We start from the raw sequence: 16,851 nt of genomic DNA on the forward strand, positions 1-16,851 counted from the left end.
GGATGAGGCTACGTCTGCACTCGACGCTGAGAATGAGAAGGTGAGTTGTTCTCTTCTCATCTGGAATTGCTCCACATTTGTTTAGCCAGATTGACTTCTGTCTTCTCAATTTGCGCTCGATCCAGGTGGTGCAAGAGGCGTTGGACAAAGCTCGGCATGATTTTTTTTTTCTTCTCCTCTGGAATTGCCGCCTGATGTTTAGCCATGATTGACTTCTGTCTTCTCAATTTGCGCTCGATCCAGGTGGTGCAAGAGGCGTTGGACAAAGCTCGGCAGGGCAGGACGTGTATCGTCGTAGCCCACCGTCTGTCCACCATCCAAAATGCAGACCGCATCGCCGTCTTTCAGGGAGGAGAAGTGGTTGAGCAAGGGACACATCAGCAGCTGCTAGCCGAAAAGGGCGTCTACCACATGCTGGTCACCACACAGTTGGGTCGTGATAGTGAATGAGTGGGGTTTTCGATTTTCAAATTATTTTCTTAGGTCTTACATTTCAAATGATAGTGGCTGTTTGTTTGAATGCACACAACTGTTTGTGAGTCTACTAGATGACACGCACAAGTGCAACTACAAAAATTCAGCTCAGGTTGGCTGATTCCTCAGATCAGTGTTTCGCAACTTTTATCAAGCCATGGCATATGTATTATAAGAGAAAAAACATCACGGGACGCTACGAAACAAAAAGGTCACAAAAATTATGTATCTTGCAATAATGTATACTTGTCTCAATTTCCACACAAACTGATTTATGCAGTGTGAAATCTGGGCCAGTGTTGTTTTTTGACAGACTCTTTAGTGGTAATTTTAGTCCTTTGGATGAAAATGATTAGATTTATTCAATTATAGTTATTTCAAGATATGTGAGTTTTAGTTGATGAAAACTCCCAAGTTTTGATTCTCGTTTTAGTGTAACCAAATCATTACGTCTTTTAACAAATGTACATCATGTATTTCAAATTCAACACACAATTTTAAAAATATGCGACCTTGCCGTAACTATCAAAGAAGCAAAACAAAAATACGTCTTGATGGCTTATTAATCACATGACCGCACCTACCCTGTACCTTCTGATCAATGAACAAAAGTCTAATTTACCTGTGCTGTTTTGTTTTCTATCTCTCGTTTGGACAACAGCAACAGGTCTAAAATGCTACCTTTCCCTCCATGTTTCAGACAGTCACTCAAACATGTGTCAATATGATAAAGCATTGCAAAAATCCCTGCAAATTTGACACATAAAAGTAACACACATATAAGCTAATAAATTAACGCTACCACAACAAAGCTAACTTTTACTTGAAGCTAGCTAGCAGCCCATTTTCGCCAGGAGTTTTGTGGAAAACTTAAAGCTAAACATGAAACTTATCCCAAATTTGTTACTTCGGAATAAACGTCGGTGTGCTAAGCACGTATTTTGAAAATCTGACAAACCACCCACTAACTTTCACGTGAAAACTTGTTACGTTTTTACTCATGAAAGAGCCATGTTCAGCTCGTCGCCATCACGTTATCGCCATGAAAAAAAAAAAAATTTGTGGAAAACTTAAAGCTAAACATGAAACTTGCCATCAAGGAAAACGGCACTGAGCTGCGTCTGTTTAATTGAACACAAATTCAAATTTTATATACAGTATTCACACTAATGTTATTCTGTGTACTTGCAACAGATGGAACACATTTAAATTGTCTCCCATCTAGTGGTAGAGCATTTAATTGTTCTGCTTATCACTATTGTCGGCATGGATTGAGAGACATTTTCAGATGAATCAAGTGAAATTATTGAATTTCATGGTTATGTCTCACGTTACACTGGTTGGGAATTACTGATCTGAAAGTGACATATGCTTCCGTGTTCTTTGTTTGGGTCTTGTATAATTGAATCAGGAAGAGAGATTCCATTAGGGTGGGAAAAGTAAGTGAAGATAACTGACATTAACAAACAAACAAAAAAAGCATAATAGGCAGTGGAAATATGATGAATTTTTGACTGACTGACTTACTGAAAGACTGAAGTGGAGCATGCGAAATCTGAAGTGCATTTGAGATTGCTGCATGCCAATTTCCAGGCAACCTACAATGAGAATGTATTATTAGCAGAGATACGTTTGCTTTTAGATACACATTTTGTGTTGTAAAATATAATTTATGATCATGAGTAAATGCTCAATTTTGCAATTTTTATTGCACAAAATAGCATTTACTCATTATCACTCTTGACATCTTTCGCCACACTGTCGCCAACAGATCCTACCTCACATTGCTGTTATGTAATTCATCTGGAATGCGGCCAGATTGCATCTGCATGTTTTACACTCAGAGAAAGTGCAAAGTGTCGCTCGCTGTTTGTATAAATAGAATTATTTTGAACAATATTTGCACTCATTTTGCAATGTCTATTCCCGTTTCACACCTCTGTTGATCTACCGGTTTCCCACCCACACATCACCTGAGCAGAATAAAATTATTTTGAACAACATTTGCACTCATTTCACACCTCTGTCGATCTACCGGTTTCCCACCCACACATCACCTGAGCAAGTTCAGCTGTATGTACTTTACTCCACTTAGCTGTGTTTGGAGTGGTTGATGTTCCACTGCAAAATGTGGTGAAATAATCCGAACAGGACACAAATCAGCCGTGGTAGGGGGAGACATTCAAATCTAAGAGGAAACTATGGGCAGTGATAACAAAAAGGGTTGATTATAACACTGCGATTTATTTGGTCATTGTTGAGTTAGCCAAATGGTACTGAGCAGCTTGGACAGAGAGACGTGTGCCGACTGGCTGATGTGTGAAATGACAATAAGGTTGTGTCTCTTGATAAAGATCCACAGATGTTGAGGGTCCGATTATGTCTGACAGTTACGTTGTCGTCATTTTTTTAATGAGAAGATTGCCATTTCATTGTAAAGATTAAGAGCAATATTGTACTGAGAAGTCATGAGAAAATTTGCAGCTTTACGGAACATGATCATAATTCTACTCCTTGCCATCCCATCATCGAACTGTAGATAATCATATGTTCAAGCTATCTTTTATTTTAAAAACCTTGAGAAAAGTTGTGCACACCCACTTCCCATCATTTCTGGATGAGTCTGATGTCCTGGAGCTTTGAAAAGCAGGTTTTAAATTGCTGTGTAGCACCAAAGCTTAATTAAGAATTATTAATGATATCCTCTTTACAAATGACTCTTGGGACTATGTGTCTTGTCCCGATAAGATCTCAATACAGCATTTGATACGGTGGACCACAACATCCTCGAGTCTTGGTTACAGCTACTTTATAGACATTAGTGGTAGAGCTCTGGATTAGTTTCTCTCTGATCTGGCAGGCAGAACTTGCCTTGGGTTGGGTCCACTATTTTATGGGATTCCACAGGGTTCCATTTTAAAGCACTTCCTTTTGTCCTTCTACCTGCCTTCATGGGTTCCATCCTGAGAAAACGTGTGTTTTCCTTCCAATGTTTTACTGAGGGCAGTCAGTCAGATTTATGAGTGTCCCATCAAAGATGAAAGATCCTTTCTTGGTAAAACCGATTATGTCTTAGACATTTAAGACTTGGTGACTCTAAAAATGTGAATGGATAGAAAATGGAAGTGGGAGTATTTGATCCCGGTGGCCCTTGTAAATTGTTCGAGCATTGATTGTTTTTAAAGTGCTTCATAAATAAAGTTGTGTTGAGCGGATTATCATTTATTCACTATATACCTATATATGTTCATCTATCAATTCCAGCAATGTAAAATGGCAGGCAGAACAATGAAATGCCCTTCTCCGAGAAGGCAAAAGTTACAGTCCATTTAGTTAACATGTGCATCCACTTGGAGGAATTTTGTTTTCTATTTGGATGGTATGTCTCAATATACTGTTGGTTTGGAACACTGCTTTAGGGCAATTAAAAGTAGTGTTGGTTCGGTGTGTGTGTGCTCACACATTCACAATCTAAATTTTCAAAGCTCTGTCAAACATTGGAACACTAATGAGGATGCGGAACGCCAACAACACGGAAGCACTCAGGTATAATTCCGTTTTATCTCTCTCTTCATTACGAAATGGTCATGCTACTGACTGACATGGCTTAATTTTTCAGAAAGGACCATTACAAACCAAAAGATTTTCACCTTTTTTTTTTCTGACAAAACCTACAAATGGATGAAACAGACACTTTGCAAAAGAACACAACGGATATTTATTTAAGGTAATATTCCTGAAGTTGTAACTCAAACGGTTTTTTTTGTTTAGTTTTTTTTAAGTAGCAAAATTAACCCAACAATAGAACTAATATTTCAAGGAAAGCAGTTGAAAATCAAGTTTTTTTGTTTTTGACCCAGTGATCTCAAAAACGAAAAGAAGAAAAAAGAGAAAAAAATACCCACGGTTGGACCAATTGGACTGGTAAGTTTTCTGTCTCTATCCATCTAGCTGAAACCACAATTATTATTTTTTTAAACGCCATTCAGCATTTTCTTCCTTCTCCCTTTGACATGCGTACAGTTCAGGTTTGCAAATGGTTTCGATGTTGTTCTGATCGTCTTTGGGACCGTGATGTCGATTGTCCATGGGCTTTTGTTCCCCGTAACGTGTATTTTGTTTGGGAAAGTGGTGGACACGTTTATACTCCACTCAGTATTACCTCAAATGAACACCAGCCATGCCAGTGAGTTTGTCGAGAGAGTTAACAAATAGCCATCTGACTTAACAAAGGAGCATTACACTTTATCCTTGATATTTTTAGATTCCTCCTCGCTAATTCTGAACAGCACCTTGCAGGAGGATGTGAAGAGGTAAGACCGAGTTTCGAAAGGTGAGTTATGTGTGTATGATGATCAAGCTGCCAGCAAGATTTGAACGTAGCCTCACTTGACTCTTGAGTAATATTCTACTGTCAGGTCGTACCAGGCAGTACATGACAAATCGTCTTGTTTTTTGTTTTTTTTTAACGATGTAAACTCTACCTTTAATTTACACTCACCGAGACACATTTGATGAATTGTGTTTCTTCTATCCCAGTTTGGTCATCTACTATGGCATCGTGGGGACGTTCGTTATTGCGGCTTGCTACATGCAAGCTGCTTTCTTTGCACTGGCTGCCGGACGACAAGTCAAAAGCATTCGCAAGCAATTTTTCCACAGTGTCATGCGACAGGACATCAGCTGGTTCGACGTCAACGAGACAGCAACACTCAACACTTGTCTCGTTGAGTGAGTAACATGTGAATCGCACCCATCCATTTCAAAGCAAACTACCTCCACAGCTCTCACATTCAGATGATATAAAGACCAGGAAAGTGGAAGGTTCTTTCGAGGCGAGCAGATACGTTGACATGGCCCGGTGAAGCCGGGTTTCTCGGCAGCCATCGTGTTCCTTTTCCAAAACTGATCACGTTGTAGTCTCCCAGCACTGTCACACACTTTTTCCATCTGTGCACAAGCTTCCATATTCCCTCAGTGTAAAAAATCTTTGGACTGATGTCTCAGCCGGTCTCTCACAACACTTTTGACTTCGTCACCTTCAGACTTTGTGAGTAGAAGTCGGAAGGGGCAAGGTCTGGGCTGTAAGGGGGTTGAGGGAGCAGTTCCCAGCCCAGCTTGTTGATGGTCTGCACCGTTTGGGCTGCTATGTGAGGCCTTGTGTTGTCATGATGCAAGATGACTCCTTCTGACTGATGACCCCTGCGTTTGTTGTCTTTTTTGACCTGCCTCAGCAGTTCAGAGTAGTTGGCACCAAGTTTGAAAGTGACGATGAAGTCAAAAAGTGTTGTGAGCGATTGGCTGAGACGTCAGTCCAAAGATTTTTACGCTGAGGGAATATGGAAGCTTGGGCACAGGTGGGAAAAGTGTGTGATGGTGCTGGGAGACTAAAATAAATAATTTATTTTGTTTTTTAAAAAGCTTCTATCTGTATTTGAAGTCCTTACACCGAACAGACACAAATGTATTGCAAATTGCAATTGATAGACATGTTCATTTGCCTGGACAGTGACGTCTATAAGATCCAAGAGGGCATAGGAGATAAGCTGGGAATGCTGATCCAGTCCTTTTCCACTTTCGCCATATCCATCATCATTGCTATAAGCAAAGGATGGAAATTCGCTCTGGTCATCTTGGCCACCTGCCCCTTGGTGGGCTTGTCAGCTGCGCTTTTTAGTAAGGTAAACCTTATCCACCCCTGTCTGGCTTTGATGTAAAAAAAAAAAATCGAATAAAATAAAAATCTCTCATTGCCAATCTTATCTGGTTTTCTTTTTTAGGTGCTGTCATCATTCGCGTCGAAAGAACAGGCTGCTTACGCCAGAGCGGGTGCGGTGGCAGAGGAGGTGCTTTCTGCCATCAGGACTGTGTTTGCCTTCAGCGGTCAGAAAAGAGAGATTGAGAGGTTTGTGCAGAATTTTATATGCTAGTATATTTTAGTTTTATCGAGGCGGGATAGTCAATACGTCTCATGCATGAATACATCTCTTATTAGATTGTACTGGTGTATTTAAAGGTATCTTGCTCTCCTGTGCCAGAACACATAATCAGTCTTCGGTCCCCTTCAAAAGTACTCGGACGGCAAGGTCAATTCCGGTGGAATTCTGAACTTATGTCTTGTATTCATCTTTTGATCCGAAAACCAAATGCCTTCAGTGTAAGACAAAAACAAAGGTGTCGGCCTTGCTGTTCCAATACTTTTGGAGGGGGCTCTGTAAGGAGATGATATGCATACAGTACTTATTTATTTACAAAGACCAAGTTATAAATTCAGTTTTTAATCTAATCTTAACCAATTGGGCAAAATCAACAATGCTCCCTAAAATGGCGGACAAATGCAATACTGCAAAGCAAAATATGGACTACCGTATTCCCAAAGACAACAACAAATACAGTATCTAGTTATTAATATCTCAGCAAAAAAAAAAATGTTATTTTAATCTAAATTACGTACCACTCCTGGGTAAGATTTGTGATGACTTAAATTCTTGCATAGCCTACACGTCTCACTTCTGACACATGTAGCTAAGGGTAGAAAGGAAAAAAAAATTACCCCACATGAATGATTTATGTTCACTGATTCCATTGAAACCCGTGTTCATGTGAAAAATGCTAGACCCTGGTGTTGTAAATGTCTATTCTACTTGTAAAAAAAAAAAAAAAAAAACCCTAGAAAAATAGAATTAGCCTACCCACCCTTCAGAAAAAAAAATTAATAAAAAGAAAAATCCCGGAATTGACACACCCTCCCTCAAACATTATTTACCTACATAAATATAATAATCAATTAGTTACACCCAAATGTTAAGCAACAATCATGCCAAGAATTAGTAAAGCGAGAGAAAGTGTAACAGCACCAAACTTTCAGACCCCCCCGTTTATCAGCACAAAGGTCACAACTGTTTCAAGAGCCCAATTACTGCATCAACATTATCTGCGTGATTAAAAAAAAAAAAAAAATCTGGAGGAGGCCACGCAATCTGAGTTGGCACCCCAATCTGGCATAACCCTGAGTTTAAAATGAACAACAAAATGTTGTCCGTGATTATTCGAAGTCGATGCATTTACCTTTTGGGGTTTACCTTCGTTCAAACTGGTATTTCAATAACGTGGGAACTCAAGGCGAAATCACGAATTGAATTACTTAATGTCCTATCATGACCAACTTGTACATAGTGGACACAAGCGGTGTTCAAGACTGCCTCAATCGGATTTTTTTTGGTTTGCCTTTGATAACGCATATTATAGCAAAACGCCCTGTAAGCCCTTGTCAACACAAAATCCTGAAATGCCACCATACGTACCTGGATGCTTAATAGTGACCAGATGTGGGCAATTTTACAAAATTTTTGCCGGTCCGTCATTCATCACCTGTCACCATCATCCGTCATTGTAAGTCTTTTTTTTTCCCAAGCCAAACTAAAATGGAATTGTCAGAAAGTCTGTCATTTTATTTTTACCACACTTGCGTCAGTAAATTTTACCGCCGTTTTGTGCACAATGTTGCCGAGAACAGCAACAAGGGTGAAATTCAATGGACGTAATACAGACCAGTTAAAAAGGCCACAAAAAAAAAAGGAACAGCAGGAAAAGAAAAAAAAAAAAAATCACAAAGTAGTTTTCGCCAAAACTAATTACAGTTTCCGACTGCACAACCTGGCTATCAAGGACTTCGCCAAAAACCACCTCGAGCTAGGTCCTCGGACCCCGTTGAGTACCGCGTAGATCATGGTCCAGCAACGGAACTCGAAGGTGGCTATCACGGCAATCCCAACCTAGTTCAAGGCCATCCAGCTGAACCTAATCAAAGCAACACAGGTTACACAGGTCCCTCCCCCATTTGTGCCCGTCCGCTTCGAGGCAACTCTTGTCGGTGCCGGCAGCATGACTGCCAAAAGAACTCACGACTGTGGTAATACCACCCCTTCGCCAACTCAATGAACCACCTCTGAGAAATCAGATTCTAGCCCAAAATCGCCCATGCATGGGGAATACACACAGGAGTCTTCAACCTCGAATACTCCACAAATAGCCTCTCCAAGACAAAAGGATTCTCCAAGACGAACCGGGACATGGAGGATGAAGTCTTCACGATGCTCTGCAACCATGTTAGCAACAGAAGGAAACAAAATCCGCCTGTACGACTAGGCCAGATGCAGGCGTTAGCCGTGCGTATTTTCAAATGTCTTTTCATTCAACCAATCCTTTAATTCTTTGGTGTTTATGTCATTTACCAGATATCGTAAGATTTTGGAAGATGCAAAGAAAACGGGAATGAAGAAGATGATAAGTTCAAACTTGATTATGGGCTTTACTGTCATGATGATCTACCTGTCTTATGCTCTGGCCTTCTGGTACGGGAGTACGCTCATTTTGACGAAAGATAAAGAATACAGCATTGGAACTGTACTCACAGTGAGTAGAGACATTGCCTTTATGTATGAAAATGTATTGGATTGTATGGGATTTATTTAAATTTGAAAGAACAAATTGAAATCGAGCTCTCGAACAAAATATTGTGTGCTGCTGGCCAAGGAGTAATTTGCTAATGAATACACGTCCAGAATAGAGATTCTAACAATAAATTCAACAATAATTTAAGACACCCAAACTGCATGGCAGATTTTTAAGTGCAATAGTTGAGCTCAGAAATGAATCAAAACACAGGCACTGGAAATGTAAATGTTATTTCCCCCTGTAGAAAATATTCAAGTTAGAAAGTTTGAATCCAAGAATGTTTTTGTCTTAAGGTGTTATTCGCTTTGCTCATTGGGGCATTCGCCTTGGGAGAGACCTCGCCTAACGCTGAGGCATTTGTCATTGCCCAAGGAGCTGCACACCAAGTTTACAAGATCATTGACAGTGTAAGGAAAGCTTCATTTTCTCCCTGTATCGTAATTGCCTCTTTCACTTTGCTTGCTCAAAAACAAAAATATGCAGCATAATTCTGCATTCCACACTATTATGTAGACGATAGGTTGTAGACTTGTATGGGTGTAAAACTGATTTTTTTGTCACGGGCCACTTCGGAGTTACGGCTTCCCTTGGAGGGCCGGTGGAAAATCTCATTCTTATTTATTACCCATGACAATTTGACATTTCGGTACAGATTTCAGCAAGAATCATGATAGTTGACAAACATGATTTGGTCCCGCGGGCCACATAAAATTACGTGGGGGGCCGGATCTGGCCCCCGGGCCTTGACTTTGACACGTGTTGTAGAGAGTCCTGAGCTCGAAAGAAGCAAAACATAAAAAAAAAAAAAAACTATTTTTTTCTCTAGATACCAAGCATTGACAGCTATTCAGAGAGCGGCTTCAAGCCTGACTCGATCAGTGGAAATATCGAGTTCAAGAACATCCACTTTAACTACCCCTCTAGGCCAGAAGTTAAAGTAAGCCTCCTCACTGACACTGTTCAACTTCATCCAACATCTAAACCCGGCTACATATTCGTACTCCTTTCCATAATGGTCATCACTTGCAGGTATTAAACCACATGTCCCTGAGTGTGAAGAGTGGGCAGACCATTGCCTTAGTGGGAAGCAGCGGCTGCGGTAAAAGCACCACCATCCAGCTGTTGCAGAGGTTCTACGATCCCCAGCAGGGATCCGTACGTACACATTTCTAAACCCTTTCACTGGAAAGTTGAATCAAGTCACATCAATGCAATTCCGCTGAATCACCAAAGCATCCAAGCCTCCTTTATTCTTTCAACACAACGAAGAACATTTAAGAATCCCATTGTTTCCCTCTTTGTAGGTATCTATTGACGGCCATGACATCCGTTCTCTCAATATTTGCTACTTGCGAAAAATGATTGGCGTGGTGAGTCAAGAGCCCGTCCTTTTTGCCACCACCATCGCTGAAAACATCCGATACGGCCGAACCGATGTGACGCAGAACGAGATTGAGCAAGCTGCCAAGGAGGCCAACGCTTACGACTTCATCATGAACCTTCCCGAAGTATGACTTCATTCACGACTTCACCTGAATTTTAATTTTTTTTTTTCTTGCCAATGATGAGAGCGTTGTTGTCGAGCAGAAGTTCGAGACGTTGGTTGGGGACCGAGGGACTCAGATGAGTGGAGGACAGAAGCAGAGAATTGCAATCGCTCGAGCGCTCGTACGTAACCCCAAAATCCTTCTGCTGGACGAAGCAACATCCGCCCTTGACGCCGAGAGTGAGACTGTTGTGCAGGATGCGCTCGACAAGGTAGGGAGACCCAACCTATATATTCATTAAAAAAATAAATAAATACAAATTCTGGCAGTGACACTCTTGCCCAAGAATCAACTGAGATTTTCCAAACCCGAATTTTTTTGAGAGACCGTTACACCTTAGTCCTTCCATCATCAGTGGCGCATTGACTTTCATTTTCTTTTTTTCTTTAAGGAACCATAATGACGCTCTAATGACCCATTATAAGAACGGATAGTTATAAGGGTCAATCAGAAAGTTCCCACAACTTTTGTCCAGGAGAGATTTCAAATTCTCTCCTGTATATCCATGTCATAGATCCCGTAACGTGTCATACACCTGGTGACCAACCCATTCAGGCACACCCACACCCTAACCCCTGATGTTCCTTTAAGTGCTGACGCACAATTAGCATCACCCTCAGTCCTCCGCTGATTTGCACTCGCAATGATCGAGACTCAACTCAGACAGTTAGATCTTGTATATACAGAAAGCTTCAGTGTCGGTAAATCTTCACCAAGATCTTAGGAGTCAGCACAATGAAGATCAAATCCAAACCCTCCGAATCATTACTTTTGTCTGTTTATTTGGTTCTGTTCTTTATTATTATTATTTGTGCGGCGGCGACAATTTGATCGAGGCGAACGCAGGAGGTTACTCATGGCACATCGAAATCGCAACCCCCCCCAAAAAAAAAAAAAAACCAACCCCTCCAAAAAAATCTTTTCTGTCACTTGTGCAGGTTCGACTGGGTCGTACCACCATAATCGTGGCCCATCGTCTCTCAACTATCAAAAATGCTGACATGATTGCTGGCTTCCAAAATGGAACGGTTGTAGAGCTGGGGACTCACGACCAACTGATGGAAAGAAATGGCGTTTATCATACTCTCATTAGTATGCAGGTAAAACTGGAATTTAAAAAAACAAAAAAAAGACTTAAAAAGACTATTTGTGGAAATGCAAATCAAGCTTTTGGTTTTCTCCCTCTTGCAGACGTTTCAGAAAGGTGCAGATAAGGATCAGCAGAATGGTATGCCGAATCAAAAAAGCCCAGCAGCCAAAACGTCCTCTGAATCTTCCGCATGTAGGAGAAAGTCGATAAAAAGTTCTTCCTCGACTGGTTTACAACAAAACAAAGAGAGCGAAAAGTTGGTGGATGACAAAGGCAAAAAAGAGGAGGTGATTTTGCTGCTTTACACATCGAGCAAAGAAGAAAGTGCGGTATAATTCAGCGCTGTCTCCTTGTTTACTGCAGGATGAAAATGGGCCGCCTTTTTCCTTACTTCAAGTGATGCGTTTCAACCTTGCTGAGTGGTATTACATTTTGTTGGGGATCATTTCTGCTGCGATCGTTGGAATATTCCAGCCGATGTTTGCGCTCATCCTCTCAAACTTCATCGGCGTACGTTACAACTCACCATCAAGCAGCGTGACCGTCACGTAATTGATTTTGGGGGGCAAATTTCCTATGCCAAGCTCTGAATAATCAAACCGTCTCTTCCAAACTTTCAGGTGTTTTCCAGTATTGATCAAGACGTGATGAAAAAGAACGCAGAACACCTTTGCCTTTTGTGTGCTATTCTTGGATTTGTGTCGTTTTTTGTCAAGTTTCTACAGGTAGGCGTACTGACATTCAATCATTTCAGCATTCACGTTACAAACGTGTGACAGACTCAAGTAAAGCAAAAATAATATAAAGACATGAGAACATCGCACATCGTGAATTCATACATGGGGAGAAGAGAGTACCTACACGTGGAAAGGTTCAAACAGGAAGAGGATTTTCACTGACATCTTTCTGTGACTCTTCCAGTCTCCCCTTTGCAACTAGCTCGTTGATACTCTGTGACTTGTGTTGCATCAGCGGCACAAATTGCGAGACAACAGTGTAAACATTCAGCCCGGTGCAGTCACATGTATTTGAGTCAATATGTCGGGGTGCTCTTGTGTCTTTCACTTTTGACAGGGTTTCTGTTTTGATAAATCTGGAGAGATTCTGACTTTGAAATTGAGACTTGCAGCTTTCACGGCCATGATGAGGCAGGTAAGTGGAATTATCAGTTGCAAGGCAGACACTTAAAAGTGACCAAGCGTTGCCCCGAGACCTCCTCCGATTGGACGGGTCCAACTAACCTGAAACGTATCCTCTTTTGGAGGAATAATGGCTCAACTCTTGAGTCTCTCCTAATTAGCCTAGCTCCTCTCCTTATCTCAAAGAGTGAACCAGTGGTGGAAATTCATTCGCTTTGCGAGAACGAGACTGTATCGTTCCAGTTTTCTGGTTCATTTACTGTACGTGCCCTATGCTTTACTTTTGGGCACTCGAACAACTGTTTGCCTGAATGTGAACAGTGCATTGCCACACGGCGCCGAGGCTCGCAAAGAGCATTTAACGGGACAATCAACAATGCAAACAATGACTCATCGAAGATTGCCAAAACAAAAGCATTTAATTGCTGTGGGTCTAACTATGAAACTGGGTGGGTTTCAAAAAAAAAAAAACCCTCACAAAAGTATGCTTGAAATAGTTTTAGCCCGAAGTACAGTATTACTCAAAATATGGGTGGCCAAGTTTACTTCACACTTGACCTTTAAACGGCGTAGGTTAAAAACTTGAGGGTAACAATGATGATTATTTTACCCTTTTTATTATTTTTAATCTTATTAGGACCTCGGCTGGTTTGATGACCCCAAAAATAGTGTTGGTGCGCTTATAACAAGGCTGGCCTCAGATGCCGCTCAAGTACAAGGGGTAAGGCGCTCCTCTCTGTCTCATGTTTTCCCTGCTTGACCTGTCGTAAATCACTTTTCATCTCTGCTCAGGTTACAGGACAACATTTGGCCACAATGGTCCAGATTGCGACAAACATGGGCACCAATTTAATCATGGCGTTTCTGCATGGATGGCAGCTGACCCTCCCCATACTGGTGGTAGTGCCAATCTTGATTGCGGCCGGAATGTTAAGGATACAGATGATAACTGGAACAGCAGCTAAGGACAAGAAGGAGCTGGAGAAGGCTGGAAAGGTGGACATTTGCCATCATTCTGCCAAAGTTCCTGTGGTATACAACATGATATTTTCACGCTGTCTCGTCAGACTGTTACAGAAGCAATCGAGAATATCCGGACAGTTGCATCGCTAACCAGAGAACCCACGTTTGAATCTTTGTATGAAAATAACCTCCAGGTTCTATACAAGTATGTGACATCCTCGATCGGCTGCCCATAAATATTGAACACAACAGACCTACTTATTCTCAGGTGTTCTTTTCAATAGTTCTCTCTCTCCCTCTCTCCCTACAGAAATGCAGAGAAAAGGGCCCATGTCCATGGTTTAGTCCTTGGCATATCCAAAGGCGTGCTTTGCTATGGTTACGCAGTATGCTTCTCATTTGGAGCTTGGCTCATTGCGCACGGCCAGATGGACATTCAGGCGGTATTTCTGTAAGCAACATCTCCTCATTATGGATTTCAGCAGTCTGGAGTCTGGGTTTAATAATCATAAAGTCTGTGCATGCATTTGTGATTTTACAACGCAGGAGTTCATTCTATAGAATTAAACCATTTGCATTGAATCGTTTTGCCCTGTCCAAAAGTCCTGGCATGCCCAAAACATCTAGTTATATCTTTTCAAATACACGGTGCGGTTATTTGCAAGTACAGTATAGTCAACGAAAACTATGTTAGACACATCGCGATATCTACATACCCGAGATGTAGTCAGATATTGCTAATTTTGTCACACGACTAAATTAAGAACGCAGTTACATGTGTTTGGTTTTGACCGGAAAGTGACCATGTCCATATTTAAAGGGTGACTCATTCAAGTCACTTAGTCTTGTGTAGGCAAGATATTTTGTGTGTAGCTTACAATAAAATCAAAATCATATGGGATCATCTCTGCAGGCAAGATATTTTGTGTAGCTCCATGTACCGTTACAATAAAATCAAAATCATATGGGATCATCTCTGATTTGTCATATGTAAACTGATTCCTCTTTCAGAGTGTTGCTGGCAATTCTATATGGTTCAATAGCTGTTGGAGAAGCCCATTCCTTTTCTCCAAACTATGCAAAGGCCAAATTATCAGCTGCTCACATCATGATGCTTCTGAGCAGACAGCCTGCTATTGATAATCTCTCACATGAGGGACAGTCATTGGTAAGGAGCAAAAAGTTGCCAAACGAGTACTCTGCAACACACTTTACATGTCTACAGTATGAATAAAGTAGCTCTTTGTCTTACCTTAAAACTCCAGGACCAATTTGATGGTAATGTGCAATTGGAGGGTGTTAAGTTTAACTACCCCTCACGCCCTGACGTACCCGTCCTTCGAGGGTTGAATCTGAAAGTGAGCAAGGGAGAGACATTGGCCCTGGTAGGAAGCAGCGGCTGTGGAAAAAGCACCACCTTCCAGCTTCTGGAGAGGTTCTACGACACCACGCAAGGGAACGTGGTGAGAAGAAATTGACATACACCCGTTGTTTGTGCAGCATCGATGACACCACGCAACATGCTCGATTGAAACTTGATTCAAATAACGTTTGCCTTGTTTAGACTTTGGAACTGACTTGAGTTTGGGATATTTTGGTAACTTGGTCCAAATTACTTATGTAGTACTTGCCTGGGACTTGGTTGGGAAAGTGCCTGTATCATTCCATTCACAGTTATGCGATTTTGTCTTCCAGACTTTTGATTCTGTAAGTGTGAAAGAGCTGAACATCCACTGGCTGAGGTCTCAGATAGGCATTGTGTCCCAGGAGCCCGTGCTCTTTGACTGCAGCTTGGCTGAAAACATCGCCTACGGAGACAACAGTCGGACTGTTACTCTGCAGGAGATTAAAGCAGCTGCTAAAGCAGCCAACATTCACAGCTTCATAGAAAACTTGCCAAAGGTAATCATGTTTTAGGATCAAGCAATTATTTTTGGTTAAAACGTAAACTGTATGACCAGTTTAACTCACCAAAGTTTACATTAGGCGCTCAGTGTACTCAACCACAGTTGTAACAAAGTGCTGTCATAAAACAGCAAGGACAATAATACTTATAATACAACTGCAAAATAAAATATTCTTTCCTAATTCAAATACACAACGCTCCCGTTACATCGGCAGTAGATTTATAAAAATGAAGGCAATTATTAGGGCTCCAAATTTCAAATCTTTTCACTTTCAAAGATTAAGAAAAAACATTTACTGTACTTCATTTTCCATGCGCTGACTTTGACTTTGTTTCCTCGAGCAGAAGTATGACACTCAGGCAGGCGATAAGGGGACCCAGCTGTCAGGTGGTCAGAAACAACGAATCGCCATAGCCCGAGCCATCCTCCGTAACCCCAAACTGTTGCTTCTGGATGAGGCCACGTCTGCACTCGACGCTGAGAATGAGAAGGTGAGTTGTTCTCTTCTCATCTGGAATTGCTCCACATTTGTTTAGCCAGATTGACTTCTGTCTTCTCAATTTGCGCTCGATCCAGGTGGTGCAAGAGGCGTTGGACAAAGCTCGGCAGGGCAGGACGTGTATCGTCGTAGCCCACCGTCTGTCCACCATCCAAAATGCAGACCGCATCGCCGTCTTTCAGGGAGGAGAAGTGGTTGAGCAAGGGACACATCAGCAGCTGCTAGCCGAAAAGGGCGTCTACCACATGCTGGTCACCACACAACTGGGCTACAGGAGTGAGTGAGGAGACGCAACCGTAATTCAGTGAATGTGGGGAAAAAAAAAACGAGTTATTAACTACGCTGAGAGTATTGGACTATTCACAAGTCAGTCACAGGACTGCCATACAATAAATGCATGTTTTTGGACTGTGGAAGGAAGTCAAGGTACACTTGATGCTTTGATAGCACACAGGTGACTTTCAACTCTCATTTACAAATCAAAAGTTAAAGATCGGTAATGAAGATAAACTCTCCTGTCTCAACATCCCGACTCTCCTGTTTTCTCGGCAATCCGTACGTCGCTTCTACATAGAGAGTAAAAAGCTGATGAATATTCAATTGATTTTCATGGCATATGAGTGCATGATGAGAAGCCGCGGGGTCCTGGATTGTACCCAATAAGGGCGACAGGCAGATCAATACATTTCAGTTAATGTTAAGTGTAGTGTCTTGAAACAGCTTCAAGGCCTCTCTCTGTGTGTTTCAAGCTCAACTATGCACCTTACGAAAGCAA

The 16,851-nt window shown here is 41.5% G+C and overlaps 1 protein-coding gene across 7 annotated transcripts in view; it reads left to right on the top strand.

Annotated features, from left to right (window-relative positions):
• abcb4 (ATP-binding cassette, sub-family B (MDR/TAP), member 4) overlaps positions 1-16,643 on the top strand; it is a 46,712-nt gene extending 30,069 nt beyond the window's left edge. Inside the window, exons 1-29 of one of the 7 annotated variants that reach the window (XM_019892076.1) lie at positions 2,494-2,697; positions 3,676-4,020; positions 4,094-4,201; positions 4,335-4,398; positions 4,498-4,660; positions 4,739-4,787; positions 5,014-5,205; positions 5,984-6,155; positions 6,255-6,379; positions 8,712-8,889; positions 9,225-9,338; positions 9,758-9,868; positions 9,961-10,086; positions 10,236-10,439; positions 10,519-10,689; positions 11,417-11,578; positions 11,670-11,855; positions 11,932-12,078; positions 12,189-12,293; positions 12,643-12,720; positions 13,345-13,428; positions 13,500-13,703; positions 13,775-13,875; positions 13,981-14,121; positions 14,682-14,838; positions 14,936-15,133; positions 15,366-15,572; positions 15,922-16,068; positions 16,154-16,643. In XM_019892076.1, the coding sequence (XP_019747635.1) occupies positions 4,152-4,201; positions 4,335-4,398; positions 4,498-4,660; positions 4,739-4,787; positions 5,014-5,205; positions 5,984-6,155; positions 6,255-6,379; positions 8,712-8,889; positions 9,225-9,338; positions 9,758-9,868; positions 9,961-10,086; positions 10,236-10,439; positions 10,519-10,689; positions 11,417-11,578; positions 11,670-11,855; positions 11,932-12,078; positions 12,189-12,293; positions 12,643-12,720; positions 13,345-13,428; positions 13,500-13,703; positions 13,775-13,875; positions 13,981-14,121; positions 14,682-14,838; positions 14,936-15,133; positions 15,366-15,572; positions 15,922-16,068; positions 16,154-16,360 (3,843 nt within the window). In that variant the 5' untranslated portion in view covers positions 2,494-2,697; positions 3,676-4,020; positions 4,094-4,151 and the 3' untranslated portion in view covers positions 16,361-16,643. Of the gene's footprint in view, positions 1-243; positions 1,522-2,493; positions 2,698-3,675; positions 4,021-4,093; positions 4,202-4,334; positions 4,399-4,497; positions 4,661-4,738; positions 4,788-5,013; positions 5,206-5,983; positions 6,156-6,254; positions 6,380-8,076; positions 8,613-8,711; positions 8,890-9,224; positions 9,339-9,757; positions 9,869-9,960; positions 10,087-10,235; positions 10,440-10,518; positions 10,690-11,416; positions 11,579-11,669; positions 11,856-11,931; positions 12,079-12,188; positions 12,294-12,642; positions 12,721-13,344; positions 13,429-13,499; positions 13,704-13,774; positions 13,876-13,980; positions 14,122-14,681; positions 14,839-14,935; positions 15,134-15,365; positions 15,573-15,921; positions 16,069-16,153 lie in introns of those variants that run through there. The other 6 variants (XM_019892077.1, XM_019892071.1, XM_019892078.1 and 3 more) reach the window with 6 other exon arrangements.
• Positions 16,644-16,851: the final 208 nt, after the last annotated feature.

The sequence above is a fragment of the Hippocampus comes genome, unplaced genomic scaffold (genome assembly GCF_001891065.2).
Source record: "Hippocampus comes isolate QL1 unplaced genomic scaffold, H_comes_QL1_v1.1 scaffold153, whole genome shotgun sequence".
Classification (NCBI taxonomy): Eukaryota; Metazoa; Chordata; class Actinopteri; order Syngnathiformes; family Syngnathidae; genus Hippocampus; species Hippocampus comes.